Below are 19,454 nucleotides of genomic sequence, written 5' to 3'. Positions count from 1 at the left end.
ATTTTCACTGCTACTTCATAAGTGTAACTTGGATAACTGTTATAAATGCTAATATAAATAGAGGTTTGATATAGGTTGAGAGCCGCTGTTCTGGATATAGAGAAATTTTGCCCAGAGTCCTAGCCACTAACCATATAGAACGTCGTATGGGAGGCCAATGGCCACTTAGTGCTCCTGTCATGCCCTGTAGTGCTGTAAGTCTGTAACCTAACTGGGTGAAGGGCACACTGAGCAGGGGACATAGCAGCTCTCAGGACTAGTGCAGTAATGCAAAGAGGAGTACCCGGGAGTATAAGGGTATTCCAAGGATAACAAACCCCAGCCTATTTTATCAAATGTTGACTGTTATTTAGCAGAACATATCTGCACACGGCAACAAATTCAATGTATAATCAAACTAGGCCTAAGATATAAAGAAAATAAAAGCTTTGATCAAAAAAGTACTAAGCCAGGCACATGCCCTTAATCCCAGCACTAGAGACACAAGAGGTATAGGCAGATGGATGTCTGTGAGTTTGAGGCCTGCCTGCTCTACAGAGTGAGTTCCAGGACAGCCAGAGCTACTTTGAGAGCCCTTGGAATGTATTACAGAAAACCTGGAAAGCCTAAGTTCTTAAAGGTCACACACTCCTGCCACTCTAACACAAAAGCCTTCAGGTTTGAGCACTGCCTTCTGAAAGCCAACCATCTCACTCCTTCTGAACAAACCTGCCCAGGGGTATCAAGCAGAACCTTCAGAACTGACCCTAGACCTCCCAGAGTGTGGGGATATGATCACCATTTCCACAGATCTCTGCCATATGTAAGCTGAGGAAGCAAGAGGGAGCCACACCCTTTCTTCTTGAAGTTTAATGAGTTATCCTTAAAATGAATATCCAGGCTGGGAGGCAGGCTCAGGGGGTGGGGGGGAATGTGCAAAACTCATAGCGACAACAAAGCAATCCCTTCTAAGAGACTATGAACTGATCTCTATCCTCACCCGACACAAGATGGTCAGCGACGCTCAGCACTCATTTTCAACTCGACCGCATCTAGAACCACCCAGGAGAGAAGCTTCCAGACATGCTTATGAGGAATTTTCTAGATCAGGTTAGCTGAGGGGTGAAGCAAGACCATTCCACGGAGGGTCATGGGACAAATAACTAGCAGGAGGTACGGTGAGCAGCAGCTTGCTCTCGGTCCTGCCACCCTGCCTGCCTGACCTCTCTTCCTTGAGCTGTTTAAACACGGTAAGTGGCTCACACAAAATCTACTTTCTTTCTCTCTCTCTTTCTTTCTTTCCTTCTTTCTTAAACACACACACACACACACACACATGAGTGCGCACAGTCAAGACATCCGCAGGTACGTGCCTCACCTTTCTTCCCGCTCCCGCTTTTGTTTCCGAGCATGGCGATCCATCACACTCGTTTTAGTTCTAGTTTTCTTCCAAGAGTAGTAAAACTTCACCAAACTTGCTATGGATTTATCAGGAAGCTAAGTGCAGAAATCAAATTGGTGAAAATATGAAGCTGGAGTTTACCAATCAAATGTGCTTAGGATACATTTCATAAGAATCGGCCTTTGGATTTTAAAATGTACAGAAAAGGAATGCCTAACAAAACGCATTTTTCTTTTCTTTTCTTTTTAAAGATTGATTGATTGATTGATTGATATATAAGTGCACTGTAGCTGACTTCAGACACACCAGAAGAGGGCGTCAGATCTCATTATAAATGGTTGTGAGCCACCATGTGGTTGCTGGGATTTGAACTCAGCAGTCAGTGCTCTTAGCCGATGAGCCATCTCTCCAGCCCCGCACTTTTCTTTTTAAAAAATTATCTTTAACTTTATTATAAAAAAGTTGCCCCCCCCAAATATTCACACACCAAAATTAACCAGACTCAAAGCCCATAGAACTCAGTGAACTTCTATGCGTTACAGAGGCCATTCAGAATCAAAGCTGCATTTTATACTGTCACACTGCATTTTATACTTTCACAAATATTGAATATCTTATGCACTTTATCAACCACCAAAATTGAAAAATTCATGAGTTTTAACTACAAAAATGATGAACTTTTTATGCATTTTTAAAAAGTAATAAATTTTCTTTTTAATTTTTTAAAAATTAAAACTCAAACTGTAGATCAGGGTGGCCTTGAACACAGAGATCCATCTGCCTCTGCCCTCACCTCTTGTGTTTTTGTTTGTTTGTTTGCTAGCCTGAAAGCTGGCAGGCCCAGCAAGTCCATCCCTACCACTGGAACTGCAATTATGTGTACGAAATGCCTGAACCATTAATGTGGGTTCTAGGATTTGAATTCAGTTTTCACTGCCAGAGTTAAAACAACTCTCTTACCACAGAGCCATTTCTCCAGTCCCTACGTTTTAATCTTTACAAATTCATTTTAACATTTAATACAAGCACCAGGGAACTTTAATGTGGAGTTTATCAATAGCTTCCTAGAGAGTAAAAAATATAGCCAAGCATGGTGGCACACACCTTTAAATCTAGCACTCCGGAGGCAGAGGCAGGTGGATTTCTGAGTTTGAGGCCAGCCTGGCCTACACAGTGAGTTGTAGGCCAGTCAGGGCTACACAGAGAAACCCTGTCTCAAAATACCAAGAATCATTCAGCCAAAAAAGCAAACTTACAGCCCAGGGCTGTGATATTCCTTCAAAAGCCATCATCAGAGCTCCTGCCTGCTGACCTAACTTTGAGAACAGCTATAGGGTGGGGTGGGGGTGGGGTCTTTTGTGGAGGTATAGCTTATACATTGAGAATGTACAGCAGCTTCACTCTGTACTACAATTGCTGAGCTACAGAGCAGGGTTTTGTTTTGTTTTATTTTGGTTTGGTTTGGTTTTTTTTCGAGACAGGGTTTCTCTGTGTAGCCCTGGCTGTCCTGGAACTTGGGAGGCAGAGGCAGGCGAATTTCTGAGTTCAAGGCCAGCCTGGTCTACAAAGTGAGTTCCAGGACGTCCAGGGCTACACAGAGAAACCCTGTCTCGAAAAATCAAAAAAAAAAAAAAAAAAAAGAACTGGCTGCTCTTCCAAAAGGCCATGGGCTCAATTCCCAGTACCTACATGTCAGCTCACAACAGTTTGTAATTCTTGTTCTAGAGTTTTGATGCTCTTTTCTAATTTCTGTAAGCACCAGGCACACAAGTGGAACAGAGACATAAATGCTGGCAAAACACACACATAAAACAAGCAAGCAGTCGGGTGTGGTGGCACATGCCTTTAATCCTAGCACTCAGAGGCAGAGGCAGAGGCGCAGAGGGGCAGAGAGGCAGAGAGGCAGAGGCAGGCGGATTTCTGAGTTCGAGGCCAGCCTGGTCTACAAAATGAGTTCCAGGACAGCCAGGGTTATACAGAGAAACCCTGTCTTGGAAAAAACAAAACAAAACAAAAAAACAAGCAAGCAAATAAACTAACAAATAAATGAAACATTTAAAGTTGATGATAACTCTGTCTCACAAATAGTATAAAATATAAGAAGCAAAAATTAAAACAACAAGAACAACAACAGAACTCTGCTTACCATTTGCTGGATCCTATGAAAAGTTTTCCCATGAAAACTAAAGGCTTGCTCAAATAAGACTTTGTCTTCTACAGTCCACTCATCTGGAAAGGGGGTGAAGTTGGGCAAGTCGGCCAGTGATTTTTCAATATTATGCTTATGCCAAAAGAGCATCCCAAGAGCCTAGAAAAGTGACGTTGGCAACATTTTAGAACACATAAAGGAACCATTCACTCCCGATTTAAAGACAGCAAACAGGCATCGTGTGCTTCCAACAGACGGGTGAGGAGACCTGAGGAGAGCCAAGGCACCCGACGGCTGCACTCAGTGTGACATCTGGACTACCGCCCTAACTACACTTTAGCACCCAGCTCAATGGTGCTGAGCACAGGCATGATGAGTGTGTGCACCCAGGCTCAAGACTCACCAACTGTGAAACAAACACTGTGCCTAGTCAACAGCAGCACTCTTCCCTCCAAATCCTTCCTTCCAGGCCCCAGCAACCAACTGCCTCGGATGCTGAATTCTCTGAGAAAGGGTCTCAAATAAGCAGAAAACAGACATTTTTGTCCCTCAAGATGTGCTCTCCCTATGGAGTCCATGCTTGCTTCACACTCGATTCTCCTGCCTCAGTTTCCCTAGGGGTGGGATCACAGGTTCCTAGCTATTCCTTCTGTTTGTCACAGGGATTATACTGAACGTTCTAAAGTTGTAAGATTCAGATTGGAATTTATGTTAAAGTAGTTTCAACAAAATATAAAAATTTAGCTTCTTACATAGCCTTCCAGCTGTGGGCAGCACAGACCTCTAGCTGTATCATATATCAGAAGAGAAGCAAGCTAAGGCTGTAACGGAATCACTTAGGCTATATGGGAAATGTAGACTTACAGACACTGAGGTAACACTATCAGCCTTCAGCCTGTTCCCCAGTAGTATTTGTATCTTAAATTGTTGCCTTGCCTCTGGTCTTACTCCTTCATCTAGGCCTGAGTCCCTGACTAGTGTCCTTCCTTTCCTTTCCTCCTCAGGACTCCTACAGCATCCTTGAGGAATAGGCAGACAATGCATGAGGAGTCCTTTATTATTTTTAAAATTTGTTAATGTCTTAGTTTATAATTTTATTTAGCTGTGTGTTTGTGTGCTTGAATGCAGTTACATGTGTGCATACATGCACTAAAGCCAAAGAACTCATGTGTATGACAGAGAGCAGCTGGCTTGAGTGTCTCAGGAATGAACTTGGGCCATCTGATTCGACGGCAGGTACCCTTACTCAGGTATAGGAATGTTTTTCCCTTTCTCATTCTCTGTACTAGGAAGTGAACGCAGGACCTACCACTAAGCTGAATATCTCTCCAACCTAAACAAACAACTCTCGGTTCAAAGTCTTTTGTTTGTTTGTTTGTTTGTTTGTTTCCCCTACCATTCCAAAACATCCTATCCCTGTCCTTGGGACTCTAAAGCTCCTGAGGACAAGTCTGCTAGCTTTACTGTGAGCCCTTACAGCCCAAGAATGGCTTTTTTCTTGCATCTTTGGCTTTTGAGTATTTCATACTGAATCTTGCTGTGGGTAAGTTCATCTTGAAGTGTGTTGAGCTATTTTGAGATGGCATCGATTTTAGGGGCTCTGTACTTTTATTTTTCCCCTTCGAAATCTCTCCCGATCCCTTCTCTCTTCTCCTGAAGCTTCTTAATCCTCCACTCTTCCCCTTGAGGATGCCCCCATGGGATTCCTGGGATCTGAACTCTTGTTCATCCCCTCCCCCTTCAAACACAAAGTTTGCCTTTTCCTGGGCTAGGAGTATACAGGATATCCTGGTCCCCCACCTCCAGTACCACAAACAATAAGACAATTGTCCTATGTTCAGATGCATTCATCTGCCTACCCAAAATGGCCCTTTTGAGCATTAGTAAGTTAATTTAAATCGTGGGGTAAACAGTGGGGATGCAGCTCAGTGATGGAGCACTTGCCTAGCATGTTCAAGGTCACGTGTAAGTAGTAGATTTGACATCAGGTATTCTTGAGGAATAGTTTCTGTTGGTTTAATCTTGTGTATCAATTTCTCAAAATTAAAAAAGCTCTATCCTAGAGGAAGCCTTCTTGAGATTCAAGATAAATAAAACTCAGAAGCATCAGGAAGTTCCTAAGTTACAAGATTCACAAGCATCCCTCTCCCCAACTCCAGGTTATATACACAGTAAGGACGGGAGAGAAGACAGTGAATGGTCAAGGTGCTGGAAAATCATGCAGGGAGCTCCTACATTGTTTTATGTCGGGGCATTTTATCACAGCAACAAACTGAAACTAGCAAGCTCTTGCTTGTGCAGGTAACCCAGCAAGCTCACTGGCTCACTGCCTTGGGCTTGTTGGAACTGTTTCCTTGCCCTGTTATTGGTGCTTTAACTGGGGCAAACAGACAAGTTCAAGGCTGCCCTCAAAAGGTTTTTCCTTCAGTGGCCATACTTTCTGGCTTTGAGGTATGCTTTGTGTGTTCTCTGCTAAAAACTGGGCATCTAGGGGCTGAAGAGATGGCTCAGTGATTAAGAGCACTGACTGCTCTTTCAGAGGTCCTGTGTTCAATTCCTAGCAACCACAGGGTGACTCACAATCAGCTGTAATGGGATCTGATGCCCTCTTCCAGTGTGGCTGAAGACAGCTATTCATATATTTAAAATAAATCATTCTTTAAAAACAAAACAGAGGGCTGGTGAGATGGCTCAGTGGTTAAGAGCACTGATTGCTGTTCCCGAGGTCCTGAGTTCAAATCCCAGCAACCACATGGTGGCTCACAACCACCCATAATGAGATCTGATGCCCTCTTCTGGTATGACTGAAGACAGATACAGTGTACTTAGAGATAATAACAAATAAATTTTAAAAATCCAAAAAAAACCCCCAAAAAACCCTGGACATCTAGATTTAAGCATGCAATAGCCTTGACAATCAGATGCTTGCTTCCCCCGAGGTGCAGTCTCCTTCTCTCGCACTTTTTATAACTGTGAACTTTCTGTGTGGCAAGGATCAGCATGAGGTGTGACTTTTTAGATCTTTTCTGTACCTATTTCTTTCCCTGGACATACACAGCAACTTTCTAGTTTTCTCCTCTCATGCTGTTTCATTTGATTGCCTTAATCTTTAATGTCTGTCTCTCAGAAAAGAAAAATGTAGAGAGAGCAAGAGGGTGAGGGCTTTGGCCCTTTATTTCCTGGATGTGACTCCAGCAGGGAGAAGAACTCAACAGGGAGGGGCAGCAACAATGACCACTGGGTTTTTTGCCTGCCCTTCGATCATAACAGCAATCAGTCATAGGTCAGAGATCAAGTGTTCAGATTTCCAACATGGAAAACGGTGTTTTTGTGTACTCTAGTTCCCACAAGCTACATGCAAGCTGCTACAGGAATAAATGTGCAGCTGCAGATAAGGGAAAGACAGCTACGGCCTGTGTGTGGACAGGAAATAACCAAAGCTTCAAGTTTCTCTGTGTGTTTTGTTTTGTTTTTGTTTTTCAAGACAGGGTTTCTCCGTGTAGCCCTTGCTGTCCTCGAACTCAGATCTGCCTGCTTCTGCTTTCCAAGTGCTGGGATTAAAGCCACAGGACATCAGCAACAGACCCAAAGCTTCAAGTCTTTACAGAGCAGATGTGCCACAATAGTTGTACCACAGGTGCTTCCAACTCTCCTGGAATGTGCTCTTTATTAACTTGGTATTTGTTTCAACTCACTGAGAAACCAGCTCTAGAAGTGAGTTTGTGTGTGGTTCCTCCATTCCTCCTCCTATTTTAGACTCAAATATGTTCCTCTTAAGGCGTTTTACAGGCTCCTTGTCTGGGGGTGGGCTGACAATGTTCCTAAGGCTGACAGGGAGAGAAGGACAGCCAAACAGCCAAGGCAGAACCAGGATGGCTGAGAACAGCTAGACGCTGGTCTCCAGGTCACTAGCATTCAGAAGCGCTTGCAGGGGAAAGACACTCTGTGAGTACAGCTGTGGGAGGCTCAGCTACAGGCAAAAGCTCGCACGAGAGAGAACTCTAGTCCTGTACCTCAACTCAGCCAGTCAGCTGGGTGTTGTAAGCAACGAGTCTGAGATCCGACCATAAGTCATTATACAGTCAGAGATCCTAAGGAATCCTAAGGTTTTCCACAACAGGACGAGAAACCAATTCCACATTCCAGTGAGAGAACCAAACTAGCCAGCAGCTACTGCCTTTTGCCCACTCAATAAGACTGACAGCCCACAGAAGACACTGACCCAGTGGGTCCATGGCCAACTCTGCTTTCCACAACAAGAAATGAACTGTTACCTGCTCCATGTTGTACCCGTGCTTCTCTTTGGCGATAGCGATGTACTCGTCCACTGAAAAACAGAGGAGACCAGTAGTCAGCCTGAGGACAGCAGGACTGCACGCACCAGAGCTGGCTCCTTCAAAGCCTATCATGCTCACGTGGGAATAAACAAACACAACATAGAATACAACCCCAATGTACATCGGAATCCCCCAGAGACATGTCCAAATGGATATACACTATACTCACCTATTGCCACCTAGTGAGACTATGAACAGTTTAAACATCCTGCTTCAACTTCTATCTTCTAGGATTTCGAAACTTATTTAGTGTAAAAGGAAATAGGACAGGCAAGAGAGATGGCTCAGCAGTTATGAGTACCACAAAGGAGGTCCTGAGTTTGATTTTTGGCACCCAGACAGCTAACAACTGCCTGTAATTCCAACTTGGGAAAGGGGGAATCTGGCTCTCTCTTCTAGTCTCTACTGTAATCCCCACATACATGACACATGGCACAAATACACACATATGTATATATGTACACACACATATACATAATATTTTGTAAATTTTAAATAAAACAAGACTACTGTTTTGTTTGTTTGTCTGAGAGAGTATCTCACTACATAAACCAGGCTGCCTTTGATAAAGCCAACAGTTGAGGCTACTTTCATTTTGGTGGATCTACAGAGTATCTAAAGGTTGTAACAAGTACATTAACATGTGGAGCCTTGACACCCATGAGAGAACCTGCTCTGTACCAGTCAATAGACAGAATTTTAGCCATTAACCTTGAAATACAACAGGGTGTATTATCCTTGAAATATTCAGGGTGGGCAAAGGCCTTTGGCTGGGGGCTTAGGGTTCCTGGAATGCTTCGTTAGCGTGGGGAAGCATGTCTGGAGTCACAGGTGCTGACTGGAACAGGTTTTAAGGGGGAAAAAGAAATCAATCTTGTAATCTAATTGTGGCTACATGGCATTCCTCAGAGAGAGGCATATGCTTGGCACAGCGGTGCATGCTGGTGATCCAGCAGTGGGAAGGCAGGAACAGGATGGTCCTGAGTGATTGCTGCAGAAAGCTTTGCTGACTCGGCGAGAGACACTACCTCGAAATGTAAGGTGAACAATCAGAATGGCCAAGATCAATAAAAGAATTGACTGCTCATACTGGAGAGGATATGGAGTAAGGGGAGCACTCATCCATTGCTGGGGGGGTGGGGGCAGAGGCAGTGCGGTGCAAACTTATGCAGCGACTATGGAAATCAGCAGAGCAGTTCCTTGGCGAGCTAGACTAGGCCTACCTCCAGAAGCAACTATACCACTCTAGGATATACCCAAGGAAGGCTTCATCCTATTATAAGGACAGTTGCTCAACCGTGCTCATTGCTGCTCTATTCATAATAGCAAGACACAACCTAGATGTCTGTTTGTGAATAAATGAAGAAAATGTGGTATATTTACACAGTGGAATATCACTCGGCTGTTTATAAAATTCACAGGTAAATGTATGAAGCTAGAAAAAAAAAAAAAAATCACCCTGAGTGAGGTAACCCAGACCCAGAAAGACACACATGACATGTGCTGGTGTCGGCTCTAAGTAACTGTAAGTGAGCTACAATCCACGTAGCCACAGAAGATCTGGGTACAACAGGGGACGAGAGGGGTGTGCTGAGTCACCCTAAGAGGGGAAATAGAATACACGGTCACATAAGGGATGGACTGGAAGAGGATCAAGAAGGAAAGGGGAGGGATGGGGAAGAGGGGAGGAAATACAGGGACGGACAGCTAAAACTAGGGCCCATTTAAGGGGTTGTATAGACACCTAATACAATAGAAGCTCCTTAAAATATATACGTGGAATAACAGGGAGACAGACCCCGGGATGGACATCACTTGTCACCTAATGAAGTCTCCACTGCCAGGAATGGATTAAGTCCTGTCCCGTTGTTGGTCAAAGGGGCCCCATGAGAACCTCAAACAACTCGATGCTGTTCCCAAGGCTACTGAGATCCTGTTCTGAAGACAGCACTTACACAACTCCCTGAGCTACAATTTTGGTCCCAGTACTAGGGAGGTGGATCTCTGAGATCTAGGCCACTCAAGCCTACACAGTGAGATCCGATCAAAAAATAAAAGAAGTGGCTCAAGCGACAGTCCAGCAGTTCAGAGCACTGGTCGCTCCTGCAGAGGACTCAGGTTCAATTCCCAGCACCCACATGGCAACTGACAATTATCCCTAACTCCAGTTCTAAGGGTCCAAAGGGCACAAATACACTCAGGTGGACAAACATTTATACACATAAAGTAAAATAAATAAATCTAAAAAGAATAACCCATCAAAAGGGCTGGAGAGAAGGCTCAGAGGGTAAGAGTCAGCTCTTCCAGAGGTCCTGAGTTCAATTCCCAGCAACCACATGGTGGCTGAAAACCATCTGTAATGGGATCTGATGCCCTCTTCTGGTGTGTGTGAAGACAGAGACAGAAAAACAACAAAGGTAAGACAGTTTGCTAAGTCAATGTTGGTGGCATCTGCCCCCAAAGTGGAGATAGCAGAGGTCAGCTGAGTCCATGAAGGGTCAGGGTCCAACCCAAGCTCTGCCTCTATTTATTGCGCTTGCTTGCAAAAGAAGTCCAGACTGACCTTGAACTTGTGGCAATGCTTTCAGTGCTTCCTACAGCAACTTCTAGGTTCCTACTACTTAATAAAAATTTCAGTTACTATCATTTTGGATTTACCTTCAAGACTGTGACCCAAAGGACTGGGCTTTAAAAAATTAAAATGTGGTCTGGCAAGGTGGCTCTGAGGTAAAAAGAAGCACTCATTGCCAGTCCTCACACACACACATGAACCCTGCCTGGAACAAGGAGAGGGTCAATGCAGCAAGCTGCCCTCTGACCTCTATACCTGCAACAGTGTGAATATACACACCCAAAATTTAAATAATTAAAACTAAAGTGCAGTTGTTCAAGGTAGTGTGCCTAGAGAGGAGCCAAGTCTCCCAAGCCTGCCAATGCCAGCTACCATGAAGACAGAGTTGCTCCGCTCTCACATCCACCAACTTTACTTTTCCTTTCCTTTCCTTTTGTTTTATTTTTCATCTGTTTGTTTGTGACAGTGTCTCTCTATGTAGCCCTGGCTGTCCTAGAACTTGCTATGTATGTAGACCAGGCTCGTCTTAAACCCAGAGATCCCAACTGTAATTTGTTTTGAACACTGAGTGTCCACTATCCCCAGCAGAGCTCCGGCGCCTAACTGGGAACATCAGCCATGGGTATCCACTCTTCTTGCTTTTCTTGAAATGTTCTTCAGAGTTAGTTATACAAATACTAATTTCGACAGGCTTCTCTGCTACACTACCTGGTCCTCACTTTTCTGATTTTCTGAGAGAGGTGGACACCTACCCCCCACCCTACTTTGCACAGGACAGCAGTTGGTACAAGTGATGAAATGGGAGACATGCGTTAGCTAAAAACTCCCTCATGGTTAAAAGCTCTTCCATGAAAATAAACTTTCCGCCTAAGAAAATCAGCTCTGCTCTCATAAGAACAAAAGCTTACAGGAGCTTAAAGTCAATGAAATGGATCAGGAGAAACACAAGTTCCCTGAGGATCTCTCCAGCACGTCTGTGTCTGTCTCAGAGTGGGGCTGAGGGGTCCTGTGCAGAGCCTCTTGGGGACCAGAGCAGGACTGTTAACAGAGGTCACACAGCTTAAGCAGCAGCACAGTGGCTCTGTCCCCAGGGCATCGTGCTCACGCTTGGGAGAGGAGAGGCCTGTCGCTGACTGACTGCTCCCACTGACACCCGCCTGCAGGTCAGACGCCTCAGAATCAGCACTGGGCAGACTCCGTCTGCTCTGAGATCACCACCACCACGGCACAGTGCAGGGGCTGTTTACTTGACAATTATATCCAAACAAGCCTGGAGAACCACCTGATATTAACTCTGATGGTGACAGATATGCACCACTGTGATCATAAAACACAGACTGTATTAACCCATGGCTTTTTAGGGTTGCGGTCCTCACTCACTATTTGGTGTAGCTTGAACAGAGTAAAATACAGCATGATCAAAGGAATGTGATAGAGGCCAAAGGCAAGTAACAAAATATGCCTTGGCTTGCGCTTTGTTTGTTTCTATGTTAATATTTTTAACCCAATGAAATAAAGTCCTTAGAGTAGCAAGCGTTTCAAATTCAACTGCAAAAGAAAGAACACAGATGAAAGCTGCTATGGTAACCAACTCACCCTCCCTCCCAGACACTGCAGAGATTCAGAGACGGTCATCCCGAGTCGGTTACAAAGAGTCGGAGGCTCAGACCATAGGGCAGGTTGAGGACAAAGCTCATGGTCTTAATGGAGCTTAAAAAAAGACTACAGTGATCTGCAGTGGCACTAGGTACTGCAAAGGAAACACTATAGTAATTTCTGTCATGGCTTAAAATTGAGACTGCCAAACATTTCTAAAGAATGTAATAACAAGATTGGAGATGCTGCTCAGTAGCGCGTTATGCCTGGTGTGCACAAGGTTCTGGGTTCAAGCCCCAGAACAATGGAGTAGGATAAAAAAAAAATACCATGGCATTTCCTTTTATTATTATGAAAGAAGTTATCCCTAAGACTCACATAGAAGCAAAAGGAACATTTAAGTACAACAGTTCTGCCACCTGGTGGACAAAGCATTACTACAGCTAACATCTGAATCCTGAATATCTTTAAGGAACGAGAGAAGACAAGTCAGAAATAAGGTAACTATGCTATTTCTTACTATCCCCACTGCATGCAACACCCATTCCCAGCCATCCAGTAGAGACCACGATGGAAGAGACAAGCGCAGGAGGCTAAGTTCTCTTCAGGTCTTCAGTGTACTTCTCTGTAACTGGATAATTCTGTCCTCTTTTCCAGAACTCACATTTGCATATCAGTGTAAGAGTGAGCAGACCAGAGCACACCTTTACCCTCTGCCCTCAGGAGGCAGGTGAGCCTCTAAGCGGCCAGTTTGGACTTCACAGTGAATTCCATACCAGCCAGAAGTACATGGTGAGACCCTGTCTCAAAATAGTCACACACACACACACACACACACACCCTTCAACTCTTCCATACCAAATCAACTTACCTGACCTGTCCCTAAGCAGGGAGCTGAACACTCACAGCAACCTTATTAACTGTGTGCACTTGGCTGGGCACGAAATAATTCAAAGACTCAAGATCTGTCTGACTTTAATAGGGAGGGTAGGGTAGAGGGAGGCATAGAATAAGACAGTGCGTCATCTATCTTGAGCAGAATGGAAAGAAAGAAGCCTTGGCTTCTCCTAAGAAACTGCTAGTTGAACTCCTTTGCTCAACTACAGAACAAGAATGAGACTCTTCGTCAGTCCTTCATAGAGTATTAGGAAAACATTTAAGATACGCAAGTGTAAACAGTTATCAAATCAACATTTCTTTTTTGCAGTGCTAGAAATCACACCTGGAGTTCCTTCCATCCATGACAGGCAAGTGCTCTCCTACTGAACACAGTTCCTTTTAGGTTACTTTTCTCAGTCCTGAGAAACAAATCCAGGCCTTTCCTATGTTAAATCAATTTTCTGCCTCTGGGCAACACCTTCAGTGCCTAACGTATATTTGTATTTTTGTTTGTTGGCTTTTCGAGACAGGGTTTCTCTGTGTAGCTTTGGCTGACCAGGAAACTAAGCTCTATAGACCAGGCTTTTCAAGTATTGGGATTAAAGGTGTGCACCACCACTGCCAGGCTCCTGATGTATTTTTCTCATTCATGCCCCAAACTTCCTTTTCATGAATAGAGACTGCCTTACAAATGACTCATTTCAAGGCCACCTTCAACTAGGTCTTAGGCAGGCAGGATAGTGGCAATCAGAAAGCTGTTTCCATCTCTGAATCCCAGTGCCTTGAGTGGTTTACCTGTCTAACCCTGTATTTGTAGGCCTAGCAGTGAAGCAAGCTGTATACTACAGGAAGCTGACCTGCTTCATCCAAGCCACTTCCTCTCTTGCCTGATCCTTCTGGGCACGGGGGACAAAGTTAAGAATATGTTGAAGGGGCAAAGGGGACTTACAAATCCTACCACTTTCAATGCTGCAACCTTGTGTGAAGTTATTCTTCATTCAGCACAGACACTGTGGATACTGCTAGAGAAACAGGCTCTTCAACAGCTTGCAGCACAGGCTGCAGCAGGACAGTCTATAATAAATTATCTATTGTATGTATTGGAATTCATCCTCCAACAGACATTTTAGGTCTACTTTATGGCTAGTGCTACTCCCTATAGCTATTTGGGCCCTTGTGGAATTCTCCTTACAGGTGAAAAGAGAGGTAACTCAAACAATGAATTACAATGGCTGTAAACACCAAAGGAAACACCCTGTATAGGCAGCCTGCGCTTCGGGAAGAAGGAAGTCCTTCCTGAGAGGGGGACACAGCGTGTTTCAGCCTACTCACGCGTTATCTACAGGAAGGAGCCTAGAAAACAACTAACAACAAACCCCACAAAACCCATGAGCATTTGAGAATGGAACTTGGTTCAGAGCTAATTTGACGGTATCCACAGAATGCACACACAAGATGTGTGAGCCCCAAAATCTCCCCAAACGAAAACATCCATATGGTAGGGTGAAGGATTATCAATGACTTTTAATAATGAAAATAAACTTGTCTGTAAGTAATGTACTTCCCCCAAGCCCATTTGACAGTAACTTTTTACACATTATGGCCTAATCTCTTAAACACTGAGATGTCTTTTATGTAATCATAAAAAAGTAAATTAAATTCTTCAACAGTGCTTTATTCTTTGTCCGCAATCCAATCTGGCTAGTTATTGCATTATATTTGACACATTTAAAGTATATCTCAGTTAATTTCATCCTTACATATGCATGCTTTTTTTTAAAAAAAAGTGTAAACAGAGAGTCATTATCACACCTAAGAAAAGCAGCAAAACTCCTGGGTATGAGCAGCAGTGTTACACCCGCTAGGCTGTCTATAGTGTGTAACCCAAATCCAGCAGTAACTCAGAGGATCATGAGCAAATCCCTCGATCCTCTTCTGGTAGCAACAGTAAACTAGTCTCACCACTTTAGAAAATTATTTGGCACTGACTTTTAGCTGAGCAGATGAGACACAAAAATAGGTCAAAGAATGTTTCTGTAGTAATGTTTGTAGTAAAAACTTAAAGCAACTTCCCTCTGTTGACAGGAAGGACAAGCAAATTCTATCGAGGTGGCCGAAAAGCAAATGTAGAGGGTGGATGGGGGGGACACATTGGGGCAAAAGCAGCCCCACATGGAAGAGAGCTTCAGGCACTCCCATTTTAACCCAGCTCTTCCACAGCACATATTAGGGACCAGGAGTAGGGTACATTCCATCACCCACAGGGCAGCTTCCCTGCAGACTAAAGCCACACTTGGAGATGTCAGAGGAAAGCAGTAGGCTCTGCATCCCACACGCTCTGAAGGTGGTGATGCTCCACACAGATGCACCAACTCTGAAGGTGCAAGGTCTTCATATAGCAAGGCAAGCTCTGGGTGTACATGGCTATTCTCTGCTTTCTGCTTAATGTAGCTGTGTACCTAAAACTTGCCCTCACAACCATTTCCCCCTTTAAAACAGAAAAGAAATTACTTATTTGCTCCTTAACCTATGGATTCTATTTAGCCTTAAAAAAAAAAAAAAAAAAAAAAAATATATATATATATATATATATATATATATATATATATATGGCTGGAAAGATGGCTCAGTGATTAAGAGCAATGACTGTTCTTCCAGAGGTCGTGAGTTCAATTCCCAGCAACTACATGGTAGCTCACAACCATCTGTAATGGAATTTGAAGCACGCTTCTGGTGTGTCTGAAGGTAGGCACAGTGTACTCACATGCATTAAATAAATAAATAAATAAATAAATCTTTGAAAAAATATACTCAATCGTGTGCTTTTTCTTCTGTTTTTGAGGTAGACTCTAAGTATGTCATTAATCTATCCTGTCATTCTGTAAACACCAGAGTATATTTTCACATACCCAGATGGTATACGAGCCTACTACACACAGGGCTATATGACAGAAAGAGATATATGGTACAGCCAATTGTTCCAAGGGTCACGATTAAGAAAAGCATCATGATATTAAATTGGGCATAGTAGGAAACAATGTGAGAGAGACATGGCAGCCATGAGCTGTGTGAAGCTGCTGAGAGAAAGCATACATTTAAAAATAACCACTGATCTTTTATCATCTCCATGTAAACTATGTAACGGTCTGTGTTACATGTTCATAAAACTGGCACCATAGTAGGTACATTTACACCAACATCACCACAGATGTGTGAGTAAGAAGATGGCTATAAGATCTAAGCAACAGGAGTCGACACATCTTTGGGATGCATGATATATGTGTTCATGGAAACACCATTAAGCTGCCAGTGGCTGTAAGACAGCTGGAGAGAGGACTCCATGGCCAGGAGCACTCAGTGCTCTTGCACAGGGTGGTCCAGGTTCGGTTCCCTGCACTCTTACAACCAACATCTGTAGTTTCAATAGCAGAGGATACCATGTCATCCTGAGGCCTGTGTGGCCTGACCTGCACATACACATTGCACATAATGCATGATCGGGGTTGGGGATTTAGCTCAGTGGTAGAGCACTTGCCTACTTGCCTACTAGCAAGCACAAGGCCTGGGCTCCATCCTCGGCTCTGAAAAAAAACCATAAACACATGATGGTGTGTGTGTGTGTGTGTGTGTGTGTGAGTGTGCACGCACACAACTTAAAAATAGATTTTGGAATGAACCCAAAACTGCTGGAAAACATCTGAGTCATCTCTCAGCCTATTTTGTTCTCTTTTTAAATGTATAAAATATAATATATTCATACCTGATTATGCTAAAAAGTTACTGTAAATACTGAGACAAAATGAATTTTCCAAGTAACACAGAGAAGGCTGGGCTCTACAGTGAATTTCAGCTCATTCTGGGCCACAGTGTGAAACTATATCTCAAAAGTATTTGTAGAGTTTGTGTGTGAGTGTGTGTGTAGTGTGTGTAGCGTCTGTAGTGTGTGTTTGTGAATATATATATGAATGTATGTATGTGTGTGTATATATATATATATATACATATATAGTGATATATATTATATAATGTGTATATATATATATATATATATATATGTATGTGCATATATCTGTGTCTCTGTTTGGTGAACACTCGTCCAGTGTATATACAACCCCCTTTGGTTCAATGCTTAGAACCATCAAAAAAGGGGGCACATAATAAACAGATGCACAGAGACATTCTAAAACACTCAGCAGTTGTTCTGGTGTAGAGGTAAAGCTAAATTGTTCTGTTCCCCCTCGCCCTCCAGAGTGGTGCTTTGAATATGCTTGGTCCAGGGAGTGGCACTATTAGGGGTATGGTCTTGTTGGAGGAAGTGTGTCACTGTGGGATGGGCAATGAGACCTCCTCCTAACCACATGGGAGCTCATCTTCTCCTAGCAGCCTTCAGATGAAGATGTAGAACCTCCACTCCTCCTGCACCATGCCTGACTGGATGCTTGTCTTGTCATGATGAAAATGGACTGAACCTCTGAACCTGTAAGCCAGCCCCAATGAAATGCTGTCCTTATAAGAGTTGCCTTGGTCGTGATGTCTGCTCACAGCAGTAAAACCCTAAGATAGCCTGTGTCTTCTAAATATTCAATAGTAGACAAAATTGTTACTTTTAGAAGTTTTTTTTTATTTTGGTTTTTTGTTTCTTTGGTTTTTTGAGACAGGGTTTCTCTGTGTAGCCCTGGCTGTCCTGGAACTCACCCTGTAGACCAGTGTGGCCTCAGAAATTCGCCTGCCTCTGCCTCCCAAGTGCTAGGATTAAAGTCGTGTGCCACCACACCCGGCTTAAAGTTCAACTTTTAACTAATATTGATTAAAACTTAATAGTAAAATTGAAAACTTACACAATATTGTTTAAAAACTCAACCTTCCAGGTGGTAGTGGCGCACACCTTTAGTCCCAACATTCAGAAGGCTGAGGCAGGCAGATTTCTGTGAGTTCCAGGTCAACCTAATCTACATAGTGAGTTCCAAGACAGTTTGGGCTACACAAAGAAATGCTGTCTTGAAAAGCAGAAATAAATAAGTTAAAACTAAACCTTTTAAGCAGATGTTATAGGCATACTTGTAGCCCCAGTAGCCAGAGTCAAACCATCCCGTACTAAGGGAGACATGCTAACTGAGTGTCTAGGCTCTCTGAATGCAGAATTGCTCAGCAGGGCTCCGGAAACCAAAGCTTTTCTAGTTATAAGGACCTAGATTTTTCAGTTCCCTTCCCCCATGCTATGTAAAAATGTGTGTTCAAAATGACATGAATCAACTTAAGTCACTGAGTGCACTCAAAGAGAAGAACAAAAACAAACAAACAAACAAACAAAAAACCCAAACCCTAACTATGCAGAAAGCCTGTCAGCAGGCACAGGGTCAGAGATGCTGAGGCCAGGTGGAGTGGGGCACGCCATTAACCGCAACAGGACGAGCTCCAGGCCAGATGTGCAAACTACAAAAACCTGTGATGTGATTTCCGTTAGCAAATCCATCCATAAACTCCACTGAAAATGTGTCATAAGAAATTGTTTTATTTCTTGGTTATGATGACAAAAGACTTTCAACACCAAGGAATTACAGTAGCACAGCAGACACAAAATTACTCCTAAAGGTAACGTGAGTAGATAGAAAATACAGTTAATAACATTAACAGAGCCGCTTCTCCTCCCCCTCCAAAACAATGGTTAGTGTACTCAGGGCATTTGCAGTAACACTGTTAAAAACTGTGAGCTGGGCTGCAGCTGCAGCTGCCTAGTGACCGAGCACTGGCCAGAACTGTGAAACCCTGGGTAATGGATGTATTTCCAGCTAAGGGGTTACACAGCTCAGTGCTATTTCTTCCTTCCTTTAAAAAATATTTTATGTGCAAGTGTGAGTGTGTGTGTGTGTGAGTGTGTGTGTGTGTGTGTGTGTGTGCGTGTGTGCGTGTGTGTGTGTGTGCGTGTGTGTGTGTGTGTGTGTGTGTGTGCGTGTGTGCGTGTGTGTGTGTGTGAGTGTGAGTGAAGAGGTCATCAGATCCCCTGGAAACAGGTTCTCTCTGAGTGCTCTGAACTGCGGAGCCATCTCTCCAACCATTATTTCCTTTCTATGCTCATTAACTGTCCTTAGTTATACACTAATTACTACGCATTTAAGGAAAATGTAAGATAATGAAAACACAGGTTGAAAATCTTTAAACTTTAAAAACGTGAGAGAGCAGTAAACAGTAAAGACTTACGTTTTGCTTCAGAAAGACTCTGATTAGGTGACCAGACCAACATGCCAAGATTGTCTCGTTCTTGACTGCGCCTTGCCAGTTTGGCTTAGTAGAAAGAAAATAAAAATTGTATTATTTATTATAAGTTAGAAGCTATAATTAAGCAGTAAATACCACCATTATCTAATCTTCTAAGTCTTAGACTGTGACATCACCACCACTACTGTTCATCTCACATCCATACAATAATAATAAATAAAATTAAAATGGTATTTTAGGAGATTCACAAAGTCCCTTAAGATGACTTTGCATGGGCATGGACACAGGGTCTCCAGGAGGGAGAGACAGGAATGCTACAGATAT

The 19,454-nt window shown here is 43.3% G+C and overlaps 1 protein-coding gene across 3 annotated transcripts in view; it reads right to left on the bottom strand.

Moving 5' to 3' along the window:
• Positions 1 to 19,454, bottom strand: part of Rcor1 (REST corepressor 1) — a 97,912-nt gene that overhangs the window by 38,302 nt on the left and 40,156 nt on the right. For all 3 annotated transcript variants that reach the window (XR_002379354.3, XR_002379353.3, XM_021179326.3), the window contains exons 3-6: positions 19,113 to 19,196; positions 7,805 to 7,857; positions 3,528 to 3,689; positions 1,358 to 1,476 (exon numbers count right to left, since the gene is read on the bottom strand). Coding sequence is in view for 1 of the 3 variants with exons in the window: in XM_021179326.3 (XP_021034985.1) it covers positions 1,358 to 1,476; positions 3,528 to 3,689; positions 7,805 to 7,857; positions 19,113 to 19,196 (418 nt within the window). In the remaining 2 variants the exon portion in view is untranslated. The remainder of the gene's footprint in view (positions 1 to 1,357; positions 1,477 to 3,527; positions 3,690 to 7,804; positions 7,858 to 19,112; positions 19,197 to 19,454) is intronic.

The sequence above is a fragment of the Mus caroli genome, unplaced genomic scaffold (genome assembly GCF_978045245.1).
Source record: "Mus caroli unplaced genomic scaffold, Mus_caroli_1 scaffold_14, whole genome shotgun sequence".
In the NCBI taxonomy this organism is placed as follows: Eukaryota; Metazoa; Chordata; class Mammalia; order Rodentia; family Muridae; genus Mus; species Mus caroli.
The sequence above is the reverse complement of the archived record's forward strand: the minus strand, read 5'-3'. Positions and strand labels throughout refer to the sequence as shown.